Source organism: Lissotriton helveticus, chromosome 7 (assembly GCF_964261635.1).
Source record: "Lissotriton helveticus chromosome 7, aLisHel1.1, whole genome shotgun sequence".
NCBI lineage: Eukaryota > Metazoa > Chordata > Amphibia > Caudata > Salamandridae > Lissotriton > Lissotriton helveticus.
Window position 1 is genome coordinate 1,198,467,860 of NC_136068.1, and position 23,741 is coordinate 1,198,491,600.

Below are 23,741 nucleotides of genomic sequence, written 5' to 3' on the forward strand. Positions count from 1 at the left end.
AGCAGAGTCAAATGAAAATCTGGATTCCGTGGCTAAACGAGCTTGCAGGTCAGGCATGGACAAATCAGTGGGGTATGTATAGTCCAACTCATCAACGTTAGTTCCGGGTAAATTATTTAATAATGGACTGGAAACAGCAGGTAATTCGATGGCCACTTCAGGTTCAATATTAGAAGCAGTGGGCATAACTGAATTTCTCACAATGGAAGGACAGGAAACAGCCGGTGTCATGCTAAGAAGAATCGGCCACTCTGTGTATCTTGACATTGTCAATTGAAATAAACCTGTTTTCCTTACGACCAGGAAGTGGTGGTAAAATGACTGTTCTTGTGCCCTTCACTCCAAGGACGGGAACCGGAGCTCGATAGGAAGGACCAAATTCTTTCTTGTTATCGATCTTCTCTCGAACCAGTTCGCCAACTTGAGGTAACCAGCCAGCTACCGGGATCTGCAACGCATCATCCGACGTGGAGGGCAAATGTTCCTTTGCAAGACTGTCTCTGGTCTTTTGTAGATTCTGTAAAACATTGCAATGTTCATCTGCGTCAAAGCAAGTGGCGCGAACCACCAAGTCTAGACCGTCAAGGTCAGGGACGTACATCTTGATGCCAAAGAGCATCTCGTATGGGGTCCGCCCACCCAGAGACCTTCTAGGGAGATTATTAAGAGCACGCTGCACGCCATAGAGGTGAGCCAGCCAGTTTCTGCCAGTGCCTATACCTCGGGCTGTCAAAGATTGCTTTAAATCACGGTTCATTCGTTCAACTACACTATTACCCTCAGGTCTGTAGGGTGACGAAAACTTGACTTGGACCCCCATCGAAGTCATGGCATCCTTATACGCCTTAGAGGCGAAAGCCGGACCCTGATCCGAATGGAAGGTACCACAGGCAAAAATCCCTATAAAGATACGCAAATCTCTAATGACAGTCCGTGAATCAGCGCTGCGATGTGGCCATACCCACACAAAGCGTGTGCATGAGTCAACTGCTACTAAGATGTACTTATATGCAGTATCAGATGAAAAAGGACCGCAGTGATCTAAATAAACACAGCCTAGCGGTTTATTAGAAATGTACAACTGAGTCTGTGGCGGACGCGTAGCAGTGGAAGGTTTAATCTGCTGGCATATGTCACACAGAAGGACATAATCACGCGTCTGTTTGTACAGTCCCCGCCACCAGAAACGTAGTTGTAATTGAGTTACAGTGGCCGAGACGCCCGCATGCGCAGACGCCACACCTTCATGAGCCGCTGTAATCAAGTCTGCTCTGCGATCCGAGTTGGGAATCAGCCGTTCCCCAACATCAGGAATTGTCACAAAAGGAACCTTTTCTGGACTTAAGTGGTATTTATACTTCAAAGGGAATCCCGCAGGATGTTTACTTCCCTTCTCAGAGGCAGCAATCGCTGCCAAGATGTCGCTATCAATCTTGGTTTTAGACCTAGTAACTGCTGCAACTAAGTATGTAGATACTGCTGATTTCGCTGCTTCATCAGCAAGCGAGTTGCCAACAGCGTGAACTCCTACGCGCTGATGACCGAGAGTATGAATAACAAAAACGAGTGGCAACTTAGCCTTAAGCTCTGCCACTCGAACCCAGATCATTTTATGTTTTAATGTGCTACCCTTGGAATCATGAAAATCATTTTGAATCCAAAAGAACAAGTTTTCATTGTAAGACTGAACACAGTAGTAAGAATCACTTACAATCAGAGTTGTAACACTTGGATCCGCGTACTCTAACGCTAGTAATAGAGCACGAAGCTCTGCCAATTGTGCGGTGCAATCGCCCAGGGGCATCGTGTGCACCTCCCTGGAAATGAACTCATCATTCAACATAGCACCGACCACAATGGCGCATGCGGAAACGTAGGCATGTTTAGAGCCATGCGCAACCTGCGCCGACCCATCAGTGTAAATGATGCAATGGAAGTCCTCCAAAGGTCGCATAGCCAGAGGAGCAGGATGAACGAATTCATACTGCAAGTACTCTTGCGACCGTAAGGAGGCGTCAAAAATAAACATGACATCCGTGGATGACAATGACGCAGCCCACTGAATCCACCGAGGGTGCAAAGCTTTTGAATTTGGTACACTGGCTTTCGTGACTGCCTCCAAATGAGGACAGGGTGTTACCACTAGCATGCGTTTCCCCTGAGACAGTGCTCGTTCCTTAAGAATTGCCATCTGTACAGCAGTTAAAACCTTTTCCACTGTGGGAAACCGCAACTCAGCCGAAGTGTACAAGTGCGACTTGTAAGCAATAGGTACTGTGTCACCTTCATTAAAAGTGAGGTATGTGAAACCCACCGTCCCAGGAATTATTCTTATTACTAGGTTGGTGTGGTTATCACGAGTCAGTAAATATTTAGAAGCGAGCAGATCAGCCTGCAAGGATTGCAAAATGGCTGAATGCTCAGGCAGCCAGCATGATTTTGAGAAAGTTGGTTGTATCAAAGCATACAACGGCTTGATACGCTGGGCATATTCCGGAATGTAAGTTCCGCCGAAATTCAAAAAACCCAGCAAAGACTGTAATTTTTTCAGTGTTGTAGGAGCGCGCAATTGTGCGCATTTCTCCAAGAAGTGAGGAGCCAAACCTCTACCTTCATTGTTCAGCTCATAGCCGAGGAACAACACCGTGTGTTCTGCAATGTGCGATTTTGCAAAATTAAATTTGTAACCCATATCAGCAAAGGTACAAATTATGGAATTCACTCGACACAGATGCATCCAAATCTCGTCGTCTGTGAGATAAATATCATCTACATAAGAACATGCATCTGGATCGATTCCCTCCAACAGAGTGACTATTCTGGAGGTGAAGACTCCAGGACTATTTTTGTAGCCCATTGGGAGTCGCCGGAAGCGTTTTTGCACCCCAGCGGACGTAAAACTTGTCCACTGGGAGCTAAAGTCATCCAGTCTGTGGGCATAAAAACCATTGGAAATGTCAAGCGTTGTCTTGAAGCGCTTACGCACTAGACTATCCACTAGGGCAGAGCCGTGAGTATTCTGTACTGCACAGTTACGGCAATGCGAGTTCAAATGCCGGTAATCCAATACCAAACGATATGATCCGTCAGGTTTGGTCACAGTAAAAAGGGGATTATTCATTGGTGACACACACGTTTCAATAACTCCCTGATATTCCAATTGTTCAAGGATTTCTGCGACGGCTGCTTTAGCTTCACGCCGTATGGGATATTGAGGCTGAGGCTGCGGCTCAGACCGCAAAGGAATTTCGTGGCAAGGGGACAATTTGTCCCAACCACATTGGTTGCGGTAGAGAGCCGGTGCAAGAGCCCGAGCCCACTCTTCTGCAAAATGCTGCGCATGCTCAGTCGAGACAGTGTGCGCGAAACTGGGAAGGATTACCTCCTCCCCTCGCGGCGCTGCGAGCACAAAAGGTGGGGGCCAGTCAGCCTCGGAAAGCAAAATGTCGTACGTAGACGAAAGGTTCTCCCAAAACACCCCTCTGACAGTACGCTGTATGTCACCTTCAATTAACAGGACAATTTCAAAAAGTCTTTCAGGGGGAGCTAATCTCGTATCGGCTGTTTCGATTACAACAAACACTTCAGTCGCTGTCACCCTCAGTAGTGGACGGAGCGCCTCTCTGACTATGGTAATCTCCGCCGCGCTGTCCAGCAAGGTCAGAGCCCACGTCAGATTCCGAAGCCGCGTTCTCACTATCTGTGGCATATCTATGCGCTGTTAAGGCTGCGACTTTCTTTTTCGCAAACTGCGGACGCTTAGGCGTAGAATCCTCCTGCTTCACTGCGCCGTCCGTCTGGCGGGACTGACCACGTCCTTGTTGGCCACCACGTCCACGTCCACCCCCTCCTCCTCCACCGGTCTTCGGGGCCGAAGTTTCCTGAAAGGAACGAGGAGAGCGTTGATCAGAACCCTGAAATCGATCAGGTGATTTAATCATCGCGCGATCGCGCAAATCATAAACTTTTTCTGTCGGCGCAGGTGCTTGTACTGCAGGAAAAGAATCCTGAGTCTGTGTATTCTTCTTCCCCTGTGTCTGTTTCTTAGGCCAATTTTGTTTTTTGGACTTGGGCTGGACATCTGTCACTGCAGATTGTCCCTGAGGTTGTTTTTTCTCCTTTACTGGAAAATATTTCAGACCTCTACTTGTGCGGCCAATTGTCTTATAAGCGGCCACCACAATCTTTGCTAACTGGCGGGGTTTGTCGGCATCGGGCAGAGCAGCCAAAGCATTCGACACCTGAAAGTTAACTGCATCTCCTTTAACATTGGAGAGAATGAGATCACTTACAATCTCAAAAGAACCACACAGGCGCATACCCAATTCAACCGCTGCCTCTGGACCGTGATCATTCTGAACACGTCTAATGATTTCAGGCAGGGCAGTCATAGACGGGGTGCCGAAGCACCTTGTATAAACTGCCGCAAATGTTTTTCCCCAGCTTTCACAGTCAACAAGTTCAGGAGTTATATCCTTCGGTAGAGTAATCGTTAACATTCTATGTTTATCAGCAGGAGTAGAATTCGGAAAAACCGCCTCAAGTTGATCAAACTTCTCTGCTAGCCAGAATGGGAAGTCATCGTTGTCAACTGGACGCGCACCAAAAACCGAATTAACCATTACTGGATTGAGACGCATTCCGCCTCGATCCACGGGAGCGGCCGCACCCCCCTGGGGACCACCAGGAAGATGTCGACCGATGTATTGCACTAAAGCACGAATCACGGAAATGGAAACAACATGTAGCCTGCGAATTTCTGCTAGGGTACAAGCCCCGTGATTCGGGTGCGGGGTAAAGCCACCCAACGCAGGCCAATTCGTACCTGGAATTGAGAGCGGACCTAACCTCGCTGCGGACAAAGAGTGGGGGAGGGCGCCATCAAACCAAACTCGATGCTGCCAATGATCAATAGGTATTTCCAATGCCCTGTACGGCGTATACTCAGCCGGGACATCCGAGGCGGTGTAGGAGTGGAACAAACCAGAATTAGCGTCCACAGCCGGAAACGTAACCCAAGAGTAAAACAACTCGTAAGGAAACGCCGGATCTGCACATACCACGAAAATCACAGCCATCCCATCTACTGGGACCTGGTACGTCTGAAGATGGTTGCGAACCGCTACGCGACTATGCTGCGCAATAGCCACCGCCGCCATGACAACACTGGAAACAAGAAAACACAAAGAATACTTTGTAGCACAACTGGGTAGTAATTCAAAGAAACCGTTTAAGAAAGAATCAAGCTTGAATAAAGACCTATTTCAAAAAATAGGTAGGTTTCACCGACACCCCGTTTTCCGGAAACGGATGTGAAGGGGTTAAGGCATGAACGATAAACTACTCGAGTGTCATGATATAAGACCACCGAAACCGTTGGGCGCCATGTCGCAGGGTTTCTGTACTCACACAGAACTGTGCACAGAGGAGTGGAACCTCGGCAAATTAGGGTGTCCCAAAACTTACCTTAGCAACCAACTCACCCCTTACCGAGCTAGCTACAGTGTCTCATTGGACATATCAAACTTCCAATGTTTAGACAAACCAGAACATGAACTTACAGTACCTCAGGGTACGTGGGACTCATGAACACTCTTTCGTTATATTATCATTACAAACCAGAACATGGAGTAAAGAAGACACATGTGCATTTGAAATGTTTATTTACTAATGCCGTCTTCTCAGGCGCATTATCTTAGATAATACAAGTATACTTATTATCAGTAGCAAAATTATCAGCATAGTTACTAAGACATAAAAAGCGAATGGTGACAGCATGTTAACATGCTGTAATGAATAAGAGTTAACAACACTTATATCTCACCCTCCCTAACACATATATTATATTATTAGCTAAGAAGGTCTCTTTGGGTTGTTTTAGGGCGGGCCCATACCTTAGTGTCCTAGCATGAAGGAATCACATCAGCATACACCAGCTCTCTCTGCATGTGCACCGCATCAAGTGTGTGAACAAATTCTCGTGCAAAGCAATATCAATCCCGCCTCAAGCCCAAGTTGGCAAAGGCTGCACTTGTGTTATGACTATGAAGGCGTGGAGATCAGACCTCATAACAATTACTTATCGTGTTGCTCCTGAAACTTCAGCACTCTCCGTGCAGACATGGTTTATTAAACAAAACTGATATCAGAGCAATAACATATTATTCTCACATACACCACGGCAAACCACTAGGTTGAAAGCTAAGTCAACAATTAAGGGTCGTGTGCAGAAGTTGCAAGAAAGGAAAAATGGCGTTTAAATCTCAAATGTACCTATGCTAACTTAACACGATATAAGGATATATAGGAGCTATACAACACTAATGTGACAGTGTAAAGGCCTGTCTTGAAACCTCCTCATATTCATTGAGACCACTGGCTACTGTATGCAAATTGTGTTTCCATTTGCACTCTCTCTAACTCAATATGTTGTGGAAATTACATCCGCTTGAGTTGGCGCTGACCTTTTCTATCACCGTCCATTTCAAACTTTCTGCAGTATGTCCAAATATATTAAAGTGTTCGACAAGAGAGGAAACCTGAACTTTGTACCTTATCCTGCTGCAGTGTTGAAGTATGCAAGCCTTAACCTTCTGTCTGGACTGACCAACGTGCAAAAAATCGCAGGGGCATCTGATAATATATATTGCATCAGTGCTGTTGCAATTGGTATGGTCCTTAAGTTGGTGTGTGCGTGAACGATTTGGCCTCTACAGTTAAGTTACATGCTTTGCAGTATCCACTTTAAAAAAATTTCCTATATTTTACGGAAGGTTTCACTGCCTCTAAATAGTTGTATTGGTGGGCCTCCACTCATCATGGGCCTCCTCAATAGAGACATCGCAACATAATCTTTTATACTTTTTTTGAAAACGTGCATGGGTGCCTCCGGTGTCTCAATCTTATCCGCAACCAATGGCCAATGTCTGTTAATTATTTTCTTGATTTCTTTACTGCGTGTACAGAATGTTGTAGCGCATATCATTCTGTTATGTCTTGAGTAAATTTTTGGGATAGCCTCTGTTGCTTAGTCGGTTGAATAGCTAATCCGATTCTGTAAAGAAATCAGATTTTTTTAAACAATTCCTACTGAGTCTGAGGAATTGTCCACCCTGGATTCGGCAAAGGGTTTCAAAAAGATAACCACATATTTGCAGAGGGGTTCAAGTATCGATCCACATTCTGATACTATGGGCCTACCCTGTGGTTTCTGCATATCTTTATGGGTCTTGAGTAAGGTATATATTATAGGCACCCTCGATTGTTTTTTATAAAAAGATTCATACTCTAGTTCAGTGAGGAAACCCTGATTGAGCCCCTTGGTCAGTAATTTTCTTGATGGCTTAAAAAATCTCCTTAGTGGGATCGCCCCTTAATAGACTATAATTGGTTTCAACCTCCAATTGTGAAAGAATAGCTGATTGCAGCACCCTGGAAAGTGTTTGGCAGGCGGGCTGAATATGCTCGAGGGAGTCTCTTCCAGGTTAATAGGGCGCGTTATATGTGCATTGCCAGATAGCGAATTTCGAAAGCAGCAAAACGCTTTGCTGAGGATTTTTTCAAAGCGTTGCGGCCCAGTTAAGGAGAGTATGTGCAGTGAAAAGGTACCCCCGACCCAGGGACAGGCTGAAGCCGGAAAAGAAGAAATTATATCCAGATGAACGGACTCATTGAAGACTCCTGTCACCTGTGTCCAAAATAAACTGGAGTGTGAGGCTGTACTCAAGGAATGACTGTAAAGAAGAGGTCAAGCAGCAACTTTAACAAGCGTTTGCAATGCAATACAGGGCTCGAAAAATCCCAAAAATGGTACTAGTCCTGCAGGACTAGTACCTTAAAAAATGTCCTCAACCTAACTGCAACCTACTTGACCTCCGTCTCTGAAAGCGGAGCAAATGTGACAAGATTTAAAGGCATCTTTATTGCTCATTAACTTTGTGAGCAATAAAAATGCCTTTAAATCTTGTTATCTTGTCACATTTGTTCTTTTTTCACAGACAGAGGACAAAAGTTGGTTTGCTCTCCTCCTCGGCAGAAAGGGCGAGTAGGACCTAAAACAGCTCGACCTTGTTAAATTTAGCTCGACTATGCGAGCGGGCGAGTGGAATTTTCGAGCCCTGCAATAGGTCTCGCAATAGTGAGAGTTTGAGCTATTGGCATTGTAAATGGCAATGCCTTTTATTTTATGTGTTGGTTTTTAAAACATAAATATAAAGCATTGTCATTTACAATGCCAATAGCTTAAACTCTCGCAAATGCGTGACCTATTGCATTGCAAATGCTTGTTGTCATTTGTGGAGGTCAGTGCAGTTTTAATTAAATGCGAATGAGCAGCTGCAGCAGCCAAGTTTACATTATTGAAGCTGGTTGAAGGGTGTTAAATGAAAAAATATATATATAAAAACAAAACTGGATTGAGCAGGGTGGGTGAAGTAATGGGCCAGTTTAGGGCCAGGGCATCAACACAGCATTGGGGACCATGATTTGAGTGTGAAAGGAGTAGACAAGGGAGAGAGCAAAACAACACACACTCCCAGGGAGTGCTGAACGAAAAAGAAAAAATATACACCAGAGTTCTTTTGATTCCTTGCTTTCAGATGGATGGGGGAGCCCCCACCCCATTTAATCGGGATTAAGCGCTGAGATGTTTTTGATTCCTCTGCAAAGTGACTCCACTAAAGAGGAAAACAGACCGAAGCCGTCAGGGTTCCTAGAGAAAGGGAACCAGGTTTGATCGGCCGCTGATGAGAGGGAGAAAAAAATCTGGCACCGGTAGACCCTGGAAAATCTAGAGCATACAGCACCGAAAGAAAATGAGAGTGCGCCAAGAAACTTGCAAGTATTAGAAGGCGCTCGAGGGGGGAAGATACCCGCCTTGACCTAGAATCTCACGTTTCAGAAAATCATGGAAGGTTGTGACTGTGCATAAAACACTTATAAGATGAGAGTGAGCGAGGGAGATAAAGAAAGAGGAGCCATAAGAGACTGTGAGAAGAGTGGCTAAAATAGAATGAGAAAGGAGAGCGAGGCTGGGAGAGAAAAAAAAAGAACGGGCGGATAAGAGAAAGGGACAGGTGAAAAATAGAGTAGGGAGAAGTAGGAAAAGAGGGCAACGGGGAGGCAAAAGAGGAAGAAAGGATGAGCAGAAAGAAGGGACGAGAGAAAACATGAGAGAGATAGACAAAAAGGGAAGAGCTTAGGTAGGACGGGGGAAAACATAACAAGAGAAAGAGCTGGAAAGAAAGGCGGACAAAGAAAAAGGTAACCAGGCCGGGGAGTGGTGTGGTGCGTGCGTGCAGTCTGCTAATTTTCAAGCACTGCACTCGTGGCACGCTCCTGCTCACTCCCGCAAGGTGGATGCCGCCACAAGAACAAGCGTGTGCTTGAAAATGACCAGAGCGACGGCTAAAGGGCCTCCTATGCAGCGCATACGCGCTGCGTAGGCGAGACCTAAAAACTAACCCTTAAGGAATGAGTTTAGAAATTAACGCTCATGGCAAACAGTGAGGTCCTAGTAGGCGAGACCTAAAAACTAACCCTTACGGAATGAGTTTAGAAATTAACGCTCATGGCAAACAGTGAGGTCCTATTGTGTCCTATGTTCTTTGCTTTAAAATAAGACACTTATACGATTTTTAGAGCTAAATCACAGCTTTGTAACTGTACATATTGTTTTGGCAGTGTGAAAGTCATCAGGAGGACATTCCCCTTCCCCCCGCACACATGCAATTGCGGGCTGGGATTGGGCTTTCGACTTCACAGCAAAAGAAGCCTGATGGCTCCACATTTCATCACAAAACAGTGGGAGGAAACTTTTTCCCAGGATACCCCCCAACTCTTAATCCAGCACGGTGATGGGACGAGGGGGTGCCCTGCATGTGATATAATTTTCTTCTGGGTTTGAGGGCGCGAGGTCCTCAGGTGACCAGCTGCTGTGCTCCCCGGCACTCCCTCTGAATGGCTGCCGCCTGCCTCGCATTCCCCATACAACGGGTCTCTTTCGGTTTCATATGTGAGATGAGAATTTCCGTGATTACCTAAACATTTTAACAGTGGCGGCTGGTAACTTTTCAAAGCGTTGAGGTGCAAACGTTAGGGGGCATTTGACTTTGCAGGTGAGCCCGACTGGAATAAGGAAGGATTGGGGGGTTTCTCTCCTGAGAAACGTTTGATAGAAAAAGGGGCATATAGTGAATTTTAAGCTAATTTTGTCAAAGAATATGTTGAAAAAGCAATAAGAATCTAGACCACAGATGGGGTGCACATGACTGATTTGCCTCTTAATTCATGAATGGCACTGTTGTAAGGGAAAGGCATAATGTTACTTGTAAGTGTACGTTTAAAAAAATTAACTTTTAATAAATGCAACTCAATGCAGTAATATAATTTTTCTGATGTACTAAGGTGAAACGCCTCCACATGTCCGCAGTTTAATTGTTTAAGAACCAGCTACACATCAGCTCCCTGCTAGTGAGTGAAGATAGTGATGACTGGGCTAAAATATTAACAAGTTATTTATAGCCCATTGCAGTGCCTCTTCAAATACTTCCGAGCTGTAGAAGTAATGACTGCGTGTGTCTCCTTACTTATAGATAAGAGTCAATTTTCAGCGTATTAGATCACTGTTACGCAATGGCTATTTTGCATGCTCGTTAGTTTGGACACAGGTTCTCAATGATCACAGGTTGCTGCAGTTTTGTGCTCCGATTCCTGTTAACTGCAATTTTTCGCTCAGGCACCATCAGCTATTACAAAATATACTTAGTGCACTTTCAACCTGAAATTTGCGAACTCCATGCACATAGCAAATATATCTCGTTGTCTTCATTAAAGTAAAATGGCACTGAAAAAAGGCAGCCTCTAGGGGTAATGTATAACAGTTTAGTTTGTTGTTCTCTCTACAGCAATGCTACATCAATGTGAGTCTGAGGAGAATCTGTATGTGCACAAAAAATATTAAAAGCAGCACCCTGCATGTAAGCACATTGCAATGGGCTCTAAAGTACTTCTTTGTGCTGGCCGTTCTTCGACTGATCCTAGGCCCACAGACAGGAAGTGAGGCTCGCGAAGTAGGCGCTGTTTGTTTCATCATTCATTCATACTTCACCACCGATGTGATTGCCAGACTGTGTAGTCACTGGTCATGGTGTGTGCGTCACTGCCCCATTTGTTTTTAAGTAGGGAGGTGTATTTTTGAGAGGAAGCAGCAGGGAGCCCTGGAATAAATGCGTACTAACTCGAGGGGAGAATGATTGGCTCATCAACACAGAAACTAAATACTCGACAGAACGCCAAGAACCCCAAACTGCTTTTTTTTTAAAAAACAGAACAGTATTTAAATATATTATATTCGATTCTTTCTTTCTTATGCCGTGAATAAAGCGAGTCATCAGTCTCTACTACTAGGCATTTCTTTTCCCTGGGAGCCTATGTGCCATTTGTCTTCCGATAGGGTATTGCAGCTCATTTCCCAGAGCATCCTTCAGTTGCATTGCAGAAGCTTTGGCTGAAATTGCACAGAGGCACACACGTCCAAAGCTAAGACAAATAGAGCAATGAAAAGAACAGAGAATGCCCCTTGTTTCGGCCCCCCACTCCCCAAGGGGAGGGGAATAGTGGCTGGACCGGGGGCCTTAGTGGAGGCCACCCCCAAGGAGCAGAACCCGGACAGTACTGGGTGGGGACAAGGGAATGGAGGCAGAGAAGGAGCTGGACCAGCAGATCACAGAGCTGGGTCAGCTCAGTCATAAATTTAATCTTAGGAATTCGGCAGAGAGGGCGGTACTTACAAAGCGATCCAACAAAATATAAAACAGGTGGCGAAATGGAAACAGGCCACAAAAGGGACAGTCAGGACCCAGGGGGTACTGGCAAGGTCCCCCAATGGCCTTGTTCAGGAGAACCGAAAGCAAACAATTAAGTAGATAATTAAGGGCAGAGCCTGTGGCAGGGAAATAGTTGGGTACCGGGTCACCTTTGCAGAGATGGGTGGGGGAACGTTCACCCAGGGTCTGGTGGGCTGGAAGCACATATGCTTGCCCAGGTACCAAAAGTTTGGTAACACGGAAGTAAAAAGTCACCCGGTCAGGTTGGAAGCAAACGCTTACCCGGAAGGAGATGTGTGGACATCGGAAGTGAAAGGTCACCCAGCCGGGTCAAAAGCAGATGCTTACCCGGGGAGTGTGTGGACACCGGAAGTGAAAAGGTCACCTAGCCGGGTCAAAAGCAGATGCTTACCCGGGGAGTGTGTGGACACCGGAAGTGAAAAGGTCATCCGGTTGGGTTGGAAGCAGACGCTTACTCAAGGGGAGTGTGTGGCTACCGGAAGTAAAAAGGTTACCGGACGGGCTGGAAGCAGACGCTTGCCCGGAGTGAAAGTGAAAGGTTGCGTCCGAGGTGATAAGTCAAATGGACCGGCACTGAATGCAGGGTACAGTGCTGAGCTTATGGGTCAAGGACACAGGCTTGCCTAATAAGTTAAATGGTGTTTAAAGGTTAAAGGATCCCTTGTAAGTTGGGATCGGGGTAGGGCAACTAAATGGGGGGTGCCTCTGCTATGCAAGAGTGCAAGCCGGAGAGAAAACGACACCTATACTCCATGAGCACAGGAAAGATCAACCAATCGCTGCGTACACAGCCATGTGACCCTGCCACAAATCTCCTAATGAATGGAGACATTCACTTCCGCGAATCGCTCTAGTCTTCCCGGGAGCTTCACCCATACAGAGAGGCTACTAACAAGTTACAAGGCAGCTTCAAGACAGTCCTAGTGATATAAAGGCGGCATTCTATATTGGCTAATGAAGTAGGGCTGAGCGCGCCAGTAAACTCCACAAACTCCGCCGGCAGAGCGAAATTTGCCACCCACCCCTATGTTATACCTCTGTCTCTAAAAGCGAGTTGAGTTGGAGTCAGGGCTCCAGTTAACCTTACTATGCTTATCCATCGGGAATCAGTCGCATTACCATTCCAACCAGGACACCACCAGCAGCACACCAAGTCTTTAGGGTTTTGGCATTAGATTTTTGAGCTTTTTAGTGCCTTTGTCACCATTTTAATTTGAACACCTTGACTAGTTTTTAGACGTGACATATTTTTATTAGACCATAGATTTGGCATATTTGGATACCAAGTTAGGTACTTCGTCATAAGACTTTTATAACAGTATACCTGCCTGTATCCCATCAATAACTCTAATAATATTTTAGCAATGGATCAGAGATGATCCTCAGATTCCCTTTAAAATAACATTAACCACAGGGCACTGTGCATTTCTAGTACCTTGACCAGGGGAGCTATAGCAACATTTTGGGTTGAGTTTCTAGCCCAGAAAGTGCTAAAACATTCTGGCGTGCTTTATTGATGTGGACATAAATCAGTTCACCTACAAGTTTGATCCACAAAGATGTTTTCTTTTTCTAATAGAAAGTGCTAACTTTACATTTAAGTTGTTAATTGTTGTCTAATATTGCCCTGCATTCTGAGTTTCTAGGACACTCCACCTTCTGGATTAAGCCTTGATTGTTGGTACTGACTACCCCAACAGAGCCAAGTGTTTAAAGGAAGTGTGTTGCAGTCTCAATTATAGTTTAATAGTATTATGGCCCAGGGACACCAGTGTGAAAGAAATTACTGACCTGTTCTTATGCACCAGATAGAGGTGGTGTTGTTTTCCCAGACATTATCAATCAATCAGGATTTATAAAGCGCTGCTAATCGCCCATTTCCAGGCGCTTCCCAGTCCCAGAAGGCTCATTCGAACAGCCAGGTCTTGAGAGCCCTTCGAAATTCAGGGAGTGAGGTGGTAGACCAGAGATGTGTAGGCAGGCTGTTCCAGGTCTTTGCTGCAATGTAGGAGACAGACCATCCTCCACTTCTGCTTTAGTGGATGCACGGAGTGTGGGCAAGTGATAGGGAGGCAAAGCGTATATCTTCCACGCAGTTGGTGGAAGTTTAGGCGTTGGTTAATATAGGCGGGTCTTTGTTGTGTAGAAACGTGTGTGTGAGTCAGCAGATTGCATTTTACATCTCTTCTGTACGGGGAGCCAGTGGAGTTGCCTAGGGTGGGATGTGATGTGGCTTATATGGAAAGGTCGAGGATGAGTCTGGCTGCTGCGTTATGTATGGTTTGAAGTCTCTGTAGTAGGTGTGCAGCGATTCTTACATAGAAAGTGTTGCCTTAGTCCACTCGGTTTATGATGAGGGCCTGTGTCGCTGTGTGTCTGGCATGCAGGGGTTGTCACTTGATCTTGTATAGCATGCACAGAGTGAGGAAGCTGGCGGAGGAGACGGCATTGATCTGTGATTTCATGGTGAGCTTATCAGTGATGCCTGAGGTTTCAGGCGTGGTCGGTGGGTGCAGGTCATAGGTCTGATGGCCACCAGGAGTCATTCCGTGGGTTGCTGTTGCTGAAGACCAGTACTTCCATCTTGTCCGTGTTCATTTTCAGGCAGTTGTTCTTCATCCAGTCAGCTATGCTTGTCATACATCTGTGGAAGTTGGTCCTGGTGGTGGTAGGGTCATCAGTGAGTGAGAGCATGAGTTGGGTGAAGTTTGCGCAGGATATTATGTTGAGACAGTGAGATCTAATGATGTCTGCCAGCAGGGTCATATATGTGTGTTGAAGAGCATGGGGCTTAGAGATGAACCCTGGGGAACACCATAGATGATATCCTTGGGTACGGAGGTGAAAGGTGGTAGGCGGACCCTCTGTATTCTTCCATTGAGGAAGGAGGTGATCCATCTGAGTGCATCCGCTTGGATGCCAAGGTGGTGGAGTCTTTCGATCAGCATGTGGTGGGATATGGTGTTGAAGGCTGCGTCGAGGTCGAGGAGGATCAAAGCTGCTGTTTCTCCTCGATCGAGGAGGGTTTGAATGTCATCGGTGGCTGCAATCAGGGTGTTCTCGCTGCTGAGGTTGCTGCGGAAGCCGGTTTGTGAGGCGTCGAATAGCTGGTTCTGCTCCCGGTGTGTTGTTAGTTGCTTGTTAGTCCTTTCCAGTACCCTGGCTAGGAATGGTAGTAAGGAGATTTGCACCTAGTTTTTGAGTTCCCTGCCGTTGGATGAGTTTTTTTTTTTACATAGTGGTCTGACTTTGGCGTGTTTCCAGGTGTCTGGAAATGTTGTGGTGATGATTGAGGTAACGAGCAGGGTGGTGAGTGCTGGCTGATCCTTTGGTTTTGTGAGGTTGAGGATTTGGTGCATACATGGGTCTGCGGGAGCAGGCATTGGTCTGTGGGAGCTCCCAAGTGGATGGATTTCATGATGGAGGTGGTGTCTTGGGTGGAGAGGTTGTCTCAGGTGGTCAGTCTGAGGTTTGTGGTGGTTGAGGAGAAGGCGTGTCTGTTCAGGAAGTCTATAGGTGTAGATTGGGGTTTGAAGTTTCTGTATATGGTTGAGATTTTGTCATGGAATAAGTCAGCGAGATTGTCACACAGCTCTGGTGAGGGTGTGATGTTTTCACTGGTATCCAGGTTAGAGAATTCCTTAACCATGTAGAAAAGTGCCTTGCTTTTGTTGGTGCTTGTTTCGGTGCGTGCAGCTCGGGTTGTCTTCTTTGTTGACCTCAGCAGGCAGTGGTAAAGGTTGAGGGAGGTCTTAAAGGGTGCCTTGTTGGAGGTGTACTTGATGGTGTGCCATCATCTCTCTAGCTGTTCGCTGTCACAGTTCTCTGTTCTGAATTCTTGTGTGTACCCGCTGGCCATTTTGGAGGATCTTCTCGGATTGTTGCTCTTGATGGGGCAATGCTTTCAGCACAGTTGGTGGTCCTGACATTCATGTTCTGAATTCCCTGATCCATGTTGATGACGAAAGCTAGGTTGGAGGAGTTGAGGGTGTCTGTCAAACTGGTCTCTGAAATTTTGCTACAGCTACAGTGGGGGGCACTGGCCCCTTGTGGGGGGCGCTGTGGGGATAGCAGATGCTGAAGTGGGCAATGGAGCGATCTGACCATGTGAGTTCTGTGATGAGGCTGTATTTGAAGCAGTTTCTTAGGGTGTAGAAGGGGGTCCAGTCTGTGTGCGTTAGGTCGCAGACAATCTGAGTCAGTCTGTGGCTGCTCATTCTGTGGTGGAGTTGTGTGTAGTTGTCGTTGAAGTCAACAATGTGGAGTTTGAGGTGGCTGAGGAAGATGCAGTCCTTGGAGTCCAGGGCAAGGGGCGAAATGAAGTCTGCAATAGTGTTACAGAAGCAGGAGCAACGGCCCTTGAGTCGGTATGCGAGGGTTGTTCTGATGATTGTCTTGTCAGTTCGGAGCTTGAAGTTCAGTTGTTCCATGGGGGTGGTGGTATTGGTGGTGGTGGTGCACTGAATGGTCTCTTTGTGGATGATGGCTGTTCCTGGTCCCAGCTTGTTGGTGCGGTCCTTGTTAGTGATGTTATATCCGTCAAGGATCGTTGTGGCAAAGTCGGGGCGGACCCGGGGTTGAGCAAGTTCTCAGTGAGGAAGTCTATGTGAGAGGGGATAGTGGCGATGAGATTCCATAACTCAGTGCAGTGCTTGCGCATAAAGCGTATGTTGAGGAGTAAGCAGTTGAGTCGGTGGGTCACTTCTGGTGTAGTGTGAAGAGAGGTCCGCGTGGTGCGGCGAGAGGTTGAAATGGTGCTTTCTGGTGTGACAGTGGTCGTGCTGGTGCAGGAGAAGGTGCATCTGTTTCAGGAGAACGGTCCTAACGTAGAATGCTGTGTGGCGTGGTAGCAGTGTTCGCTGGGTCGTATGGTATGCAGGGCGCGGAGGTTGGCAGGGTCATAACTGCAGGTGGGCTGGCAGCAGGGGGCCTGGCGCAGGGTGCGGTCCAAGCACGGACAGGCGCAGATATGCTTGGCTTTGGTGCGCCAGCGGCACGCCTGCTGCGCAGTCGTGCTGCGGCTGCCATTAAAGAGGTCCTTGTGGGGGCAGGTGATGGTGTCAGAAAAGCGCCAGGAAGCTGCTGTGGCGTGCAGGCAGGACCCGACGCCAAATGTCAAAATAAGGAATAAAGGAAGTTTCAGAAAAAGAGTTACAGAGAATAAAAAGATTTAAATTGAAGAAATTGAAAAAAAGATAGGAACCAGCACAGTAGCAGCAGCGCTGAATCTGCAAGCAAGTGGGCGAAAGGAGAGCGGCCCTGATGCAGCTAAGGCACTAGAGCCATTAGAAGTGTATTACTCGCATTCCTGAATCTGGAGGGAGGAGACCTAGACACTGAAATGCACGAAAGGAGACACGGCTCCTTTACAAATTCAAATAAGCCTTTTGCTGAAAGGAGCTGTTGTTGAGTTATTTTGTAGATATCACTGCCATTTGGTAGAGGGTCTGAGTGTAGGCTGGGTTTGCAGTCCCTGTTCAGGGCGAGAGAAACCCTTTAGGTAAGGCCAGTGTTCTGCATCTCCCTAAATATTTGTTCATCGCTGCTGATGTTAGCCAGGTGCAGACAACTCACACTTCTTGTGACTCTGTTGTAGGTACTCCAGGTTGATAAGACACTGCTATGAAGAGCATTACTCTGCACAAAGAGCTACCTTGAAAGGACACTTGAAAGACCCACCCCAAACTGATTCCGAAAGTGCAGACAGAAGCTCTGCATCTTACATCCTCCATATGCCCACCAGATCCAGTAACAAATTTAGTTTGACCAAGGAAGGGAGTGATCTGTTGAGGAATCTTTTTCAACCAGAGCTGGTGTCTGCTTGACAGCTGACACCCAAGTTCCCAGAGGTGTAGTCCTGTCATCTGACCTAAGTCTCCCAGAAGCCAGCAGGCCTGCTGAAGGAGGGAAGGAGCCTACCAACTGTGCAAGGCATGTAATTTACCAGAAAGATCTATCAGCAGCTAACCCCCAGCGCTGTTGGTGTCTGCCCCAAGAAGTAGTCAGAGGAGAGCAGATCTGCAATCTCCACGAGTGGTGGGCGCCAGTCTCTCTGGTATTGATGTTCCGTGTTGGCATTGAGGAGCTGCAGCTTATCTCGCTGCTGTGCCAAGAACTGCAAATCATGGCCGACCTTGGCCCTGAATAGGGTCAGACACAAGTTATCCTCATTATTTTAGGTAGTGGTATTGAGATTAGTCATGAAATGTTAGTGCTGGAGGCTTGATTGCTGAAGGAAGTTCAGGTTTTAAGTGTTTTTAGACTGCCCTTCGAAAACTCTGCAGGTTTTTCAGCTGCTGAATTAGCATTATGAAAGCTGTATATATTTAATATATAGCAAAATTCCATAACAATAAATATTAAGGTAAGGTTGACGGTGCTAACTACAGTCTAAAGCATAAAACCTGAAGGCATTAGTTTGTTACTAACATCACCTACTCTACCACTCCATCACAAACAACAATCAATCTATCACGTGAAAAATAACCTAGTAAGTACACAATATACAGTGTTATGATATGCATCTTTAATGATTACACCATGATGGATCCTGAATAAAATTTTTAAAAATAACAGTTTAAGACACCTTAGCTCAATTTGCAAAGTATGGTCAAACAGTGGCATACATGATGCTCAGAGACTGCTGATGAACTCTGTTCGCTGGGGAAGAAGACAAATAATACCGGCCTTGACCTTCTGGAGTGGGGTTGGCATTAGAAGAGGAAATGGTTACACCTGAAGTTGTTACAGAGAAAAACTAATAAAATATGTTAAAGGACTGGCATTCAGGGAGTATGTCAAAACAACTCTTAGCTACACTATTGACAATGTCCAACATGTTAGCACACAAAATAGAGTATACCAAATTACCTATCCTGACTACAAATGGATAGAAATACATACTTTTGTCATTTCCAATTATAGCACCACCATGCAATGCACAAGAAACTACCATACACTGAATTACAAGGGTCATTACCTACAAAAACACCCTACGACCATAGTAAATGCAATGACTTCAATGACAGAAGCTTTGACAAGATACCAGTACAGTAACACTCACAAAAACCTATTCTACAATTACCTTTTCTATTCATTGTCATGCCAGCTAAGTAGTCACATAATTATGCATACATTTATGCACTCATAAACATACTCAGTTTGTCTGTCATTCACACCTTTCCGACCTTCACAAATGATGGCATTGGTGGGTCTTCTGGCTAAGTTAGTATGCTAGGGCTGGACACTAGTAAGGCACTACAGTAACCAGTGAATATCTAGTCTTATTTTAGATTTTGTGCTATAGCCACTATTGACCCGCCATTAACCTTAGCGTCACTTTAACTTTAATTTGTATGCATTATCTACATTTTAGGGACTATCTATGCAACATAATACATTTGCTACTCTACCCACATGCTGTATCATCACACTGGTACTGCGTCGTGCAGAACTGCAGTTTTCCGTCAGAATCTGTTTAATACTATTTGTGCAACCAAACATGTCGTACCAAGTAAATCGTGCCCATAAGAAACATCAAATGCAATTTAAAAGCAGCTAGTAACATATTGAAATAGGTTCAGTAACAAATAGCCAGATTATGAATAATGTGCTAAAGAGAAAGGACACCACAGGAGTTGTCACAACCGTAATTCTGTTGAAGTTTCTGAATCACTTTCCACTTGTTGCACTGCATTCAAATCTGGTCTTGATCTGTGATTGTTGGTGTGGTTGTTAACTTAGGGGCACTAGGCTAGAGAAAAGGAAGTTATCTGAGGGACCACAAAGTGTGAAATAGATGAGCTGCAATAATAATACTGTGTTTTGTTCTTTTCAGGTGCTGCTACGCTGGATGAATTAATTTTCCAAAAATGTCTGTACCGCCTGAACGAAATAAACTGACTGGATCAGTTTTTAAAAAGAAAAGGCTGCTTAGTGAAATGGACAGCACAAGAATGGCTGGAATGTTGAGCAAACGCTTAATGCTTAATTTCAGTGAATCCGATTCCGAAGGCGATGATGCGGATATACACACAGATGATGATGACCACCATTTTGCCTCCACAGTAGCATGTGTGCAGGCTTCTGCATTAACAGCAGACTATGAACAAGCTTCTACATCGACAATTCTGCACAACCAAATATCTGCATACGAACAATCAGACAGTGATCACCGAGACCATAATAATGTGTACTCCCCTAAGTCGCCTCTTCCATCAACCCCAGAGAGTGAACCAACAGCAACCATCTTGGACTTCTCAGAACCAGCTGACTGGCCACCTGTTATATGTAGCTCACTGCGGGAAATCATTGTCTTAAACGGCCCTGCAAAACCTAGAACTAACTTTCTATTCCCAAAAGATGCATCTAATCGGCGATTCACATCTGTTCATTACAGACGACGCTTTAAAAATGGTGAAGAGGCCCATAGAAATTGGCTAGTTTACTCTTCAAAACTTAACAGGATTTTTTGTTTTTGTTGCAAATTATTCACAAAGTTAGATATGAGTCTGACAACTGGTGGTTATAATGACTGGAAAAATGCATCGCAGAATCTAAGCCTACATGAAATGTCCAAGTCTCATATTGCTGCAATGCTGGCCTGGAATGAATCATTGGTAGGTCTTGGAGCTGGGAAATCTATAGGTCCACTATACCAGAGACTGTTGGTAACAGAAACTAAACACTGGCAAAACGTTCTTTTGCGCCTTGCTGCTATAGTACTCTATCTTGGACAACAGTGTCTGACTTTCGGAGACAGCCATTATGCTTCCTACAGTGACAATGATAATTATTTGCATCTTGTAGAAATGCTGTCAAAATTTGATTCCAACATGCAGGAACACTTGAGAAAAATACAAAATAAAGAAATGCACAATTATTACATAGGAAAGGGTATTCAAGATGAACTGGTTGGTCTTATTGCAAAGGAAATTTCAAGGCGGCTTCAGCAGTTGTTGAAGGATGCCAAATACTATTCTGTTATTTTCGACTGCACTAGGAATAGTGCTTTTGTTGAACAGATGACTGTAACTATTAGATTTGTAGCTATCAAGCATGGTGATTCACTATATGAAGATCCAGAGGTCACAATCGAAGAACGATTTCTCGGGTTCGTCCCTCTTCGTCATTCATCTGGTGAAGGTATGGCAGAGACAGTTTTGGCAGAGCTTAAGAGGCTGGAGATCCCACTCGGTGATATGAGAGGGCAATGCTATGACTTCCGGTCTGAAATAAAGGCTAAGCATTCAGGAGTCCAGAAAAAGATCCTAGATTTAAACTCGCGGGCTCTTTGTGTTCCATGTAGTGCTCATTCTCTAAATTTTGTAGTCAGTGATGCAGCAATGATTTGTTGGGATGCAGCAATATATTTTGGTGTCATGCAAAAAATATATACGTTTATATCCGGGTCCACAAACCGATGGGATGTTTTAAAGAAACACGTCAGCAAACTGACAGCAAAGCCTTCGCCTGACACTAGATGGCCAAGCAGAATTGACGCTGTTCGAATTTTTAGGTTTCATATAAGAGAAATAAATGAAACTTTACTTGAAATTGCTGATGACTTAACCTTTGCAGCTGCTGCAAGAAATGAGGCTGCTTCTTTGGCAGAAGAGATTTATAGCTTTAAATTTCTTTGTTTCGTTGTACTTTGGTTCAACATCCTACAGTGCATTAATGCTGCCAGCGAACTTCTCCAAAGTCAAACCAGGTGCCTGCCAGAAGTCACTGACCTTTTAAAAGAAAGAAAACAATTTTTGGTAGCATATAGATCCGATGATGGTTTTGAGAAGATTCTGAACGAAGCACGACAGCTGGCGTCAGAAGTAGAAATTGACCCAGTCTTTCCTGAAGTCATGGTAGGGAACCAAAAGAAAAGAAAGTCACAGTTTTTCAATAATAGACACGCTGCTCTTACTGAAGACCCTGAAGAGCAGTTTAAGTTGGGGGTTTTCTACATGGTCTTGGATGTTGCTATTAAGACTGTTGGTGAGAGATTCAGGCAGATTCAGCTTCACAGTAGCTACTTTCAGTTTTTGTATGACATTGAAAAACTGAATGGTGTGCCAAACCAGGATCTACGAAAGTGGTGTATGGATCTACAGCATCTTTTGACTGATGTGAATTCAAAGGTTTCTGATCTGGATGGAATTCAACTCTGTGAAGAACTCGCAATATTGGCACCCATTGTGAAACCTAAAATGATGCCCATTGAAGTTTTGACATATGTGGTCAGGATTGGTTTTGCGCCCAACGTTGCTATTGCACTTCGCATTTTATTGACACTGCCAATCACTGTTGCCTCTGGAGGGAAAAGTCTTTCAAAGTTGAAAAGCATAAAAAATTTCCTGCATTCTTCATTGGCACAAGAACAGGTTGTGGGTCTGGCCATGATTGCTATTGAGAATCGCATTGCACAGGAGATTGACATTCGAACACTATTGCAGGATTTTGCTCACGCTATTGCAAAAACAGTGCCAATTGGTGCATCATAATCTCTTTATACAGTCCCACTAGTGTGCAATAGTATGGACTAGGCGAAGATCTTGAGAATTGTTTCTTTTTGTACTACCCCTCTTTTGCAATTTAATTTTTTATTTTTGTCTACTGATTTATTTATTTGTTTCATTACATGTCGAGTAATGTTTTAAACATATAAAAATCTGTTGTTCCTGGTATGCTTTTGAATGCATGGATCAGCTCGAATTGCTTTTATTTTCCACAAAGTAAGTATTAGTTGTACTAAATTACCTAAATGAAGACTGCTGTTTGTAATTGGCTGTCCTAGGAGAAACATCTCTGAATCTGTGTGAGAAGGTAATTCTATCATGTTGTCAGTGCCTTGACACTTTTCATTGTCTTCTGTGTATGAACTTGCATTGCATTAAACTAAAGCAATGCAAAACATGTAATATCCAATGTTTAGCTGCAGTCACACTAGGAGCGTAGCAAAGGGGTAATGCAGGTTTTTGAATCAACCTGCTAAGGAAACTCTAAGCATTTTAGGTTCCTTTACATTCTGAAATATTGGGTGAGAGCACACAGCAGCAGCTATTGGTATTCTCCCAGTAATAATGATGGCTCTTTGTAGAACCTTTAAAAAGGTTGATGTGTCCCCTGAGTCTACATAAATGTGGTTGCTTTTGAGTTCATTTTATGTTTGTCATTTAGCATACCAATGTTCTACTCATTCAATTTCAATATGGCGTTACCTCCCGTGTGTATTACTTTTCTGTAAGGTCACCAGAGGAATATCACAGTAAGTCATTCCAAATACAAGTCACCTGCTGCAAAGAACGTCTTTCCATGCACAGGCACACATGAAATGTATTTAAAACAATCTTTTTGGTCAGTGGTCTTCATCTATTGATCTGTTAGACTGTCATTGACACTTTACTTATGTCCGCCTCAACACAGAGTCAGCCTACTTCATTCATTGTCTTCCATCAGTGTGTGACGCCATTATACTCTTGCACAATGGGTATATCTTCTATATAAATAGTTCTAGGGAAGGAGGTATAAAATGTGCTTTATTTTATACAATTCTTTTAAACAACTACTTGTTGGAGCCTGTGATCGCTTAGCTCAGTGAAAGAGATCATAATTAGCCAATAAATGTGTCACAAGTCTGTGCGTGCCTCATGACTGACATCTGGTCCCACAAGGCACATAAAACAGTTCACTTACATGTAATTACAAAGAAAATGTCATATGCCCCTTGACTTTCAGTGCCCCATTTCTGTCTTTTAAGCAAAAGAAGAATTAAATACTGAGGATTTCCAACTTTGCCCCGAAGCTTAATGTGCGGCTCTGCTTCATATTTCAGTTTTTTCAAAGAGAAAAGAGCTTTCCTTAGGATTTGCATATTTAGTCTGTCAGCTCATACCAGCACAT

The 23,741-nt window shown here is 44.7% G+C and overlaps 1 protein-coding gene across 4 annotated transcripts in view; it reads left to right on the top strand.

The window, feature by feature from the left end:
* The window catches only part of LOC144770112 (zinc finger MYM-type protein 1-like), a 99,066-nt gene extending 75,436 nt beyond the window's left edge, over positions 1-23,630 (top strand). For 3 of the 4 annotated variants that reach the window (XM_078654380.1, XM_078654382.1, XM_078654383.1), the window contains one exon: positions 19,684-23,630. In XM_078654380.1, coding sequence (XP_078510506.1) covers positions 19,718-22,342 — 2,625 coding nt within the window. In that variant the 5' untranslated portion in view covers positions 19,684-19,717 and the 3' untranslated portion in view covers positions 22,343-23,630. The remainder of the gene's footprint in view (positions 1-19,683) is intronic. The other variant, XM_078654384.1, reaches the window with a different exon arrangement.
* The last annotated feature ends 111 nt before the right edge of the window (positions 23,631-23,741 follow it).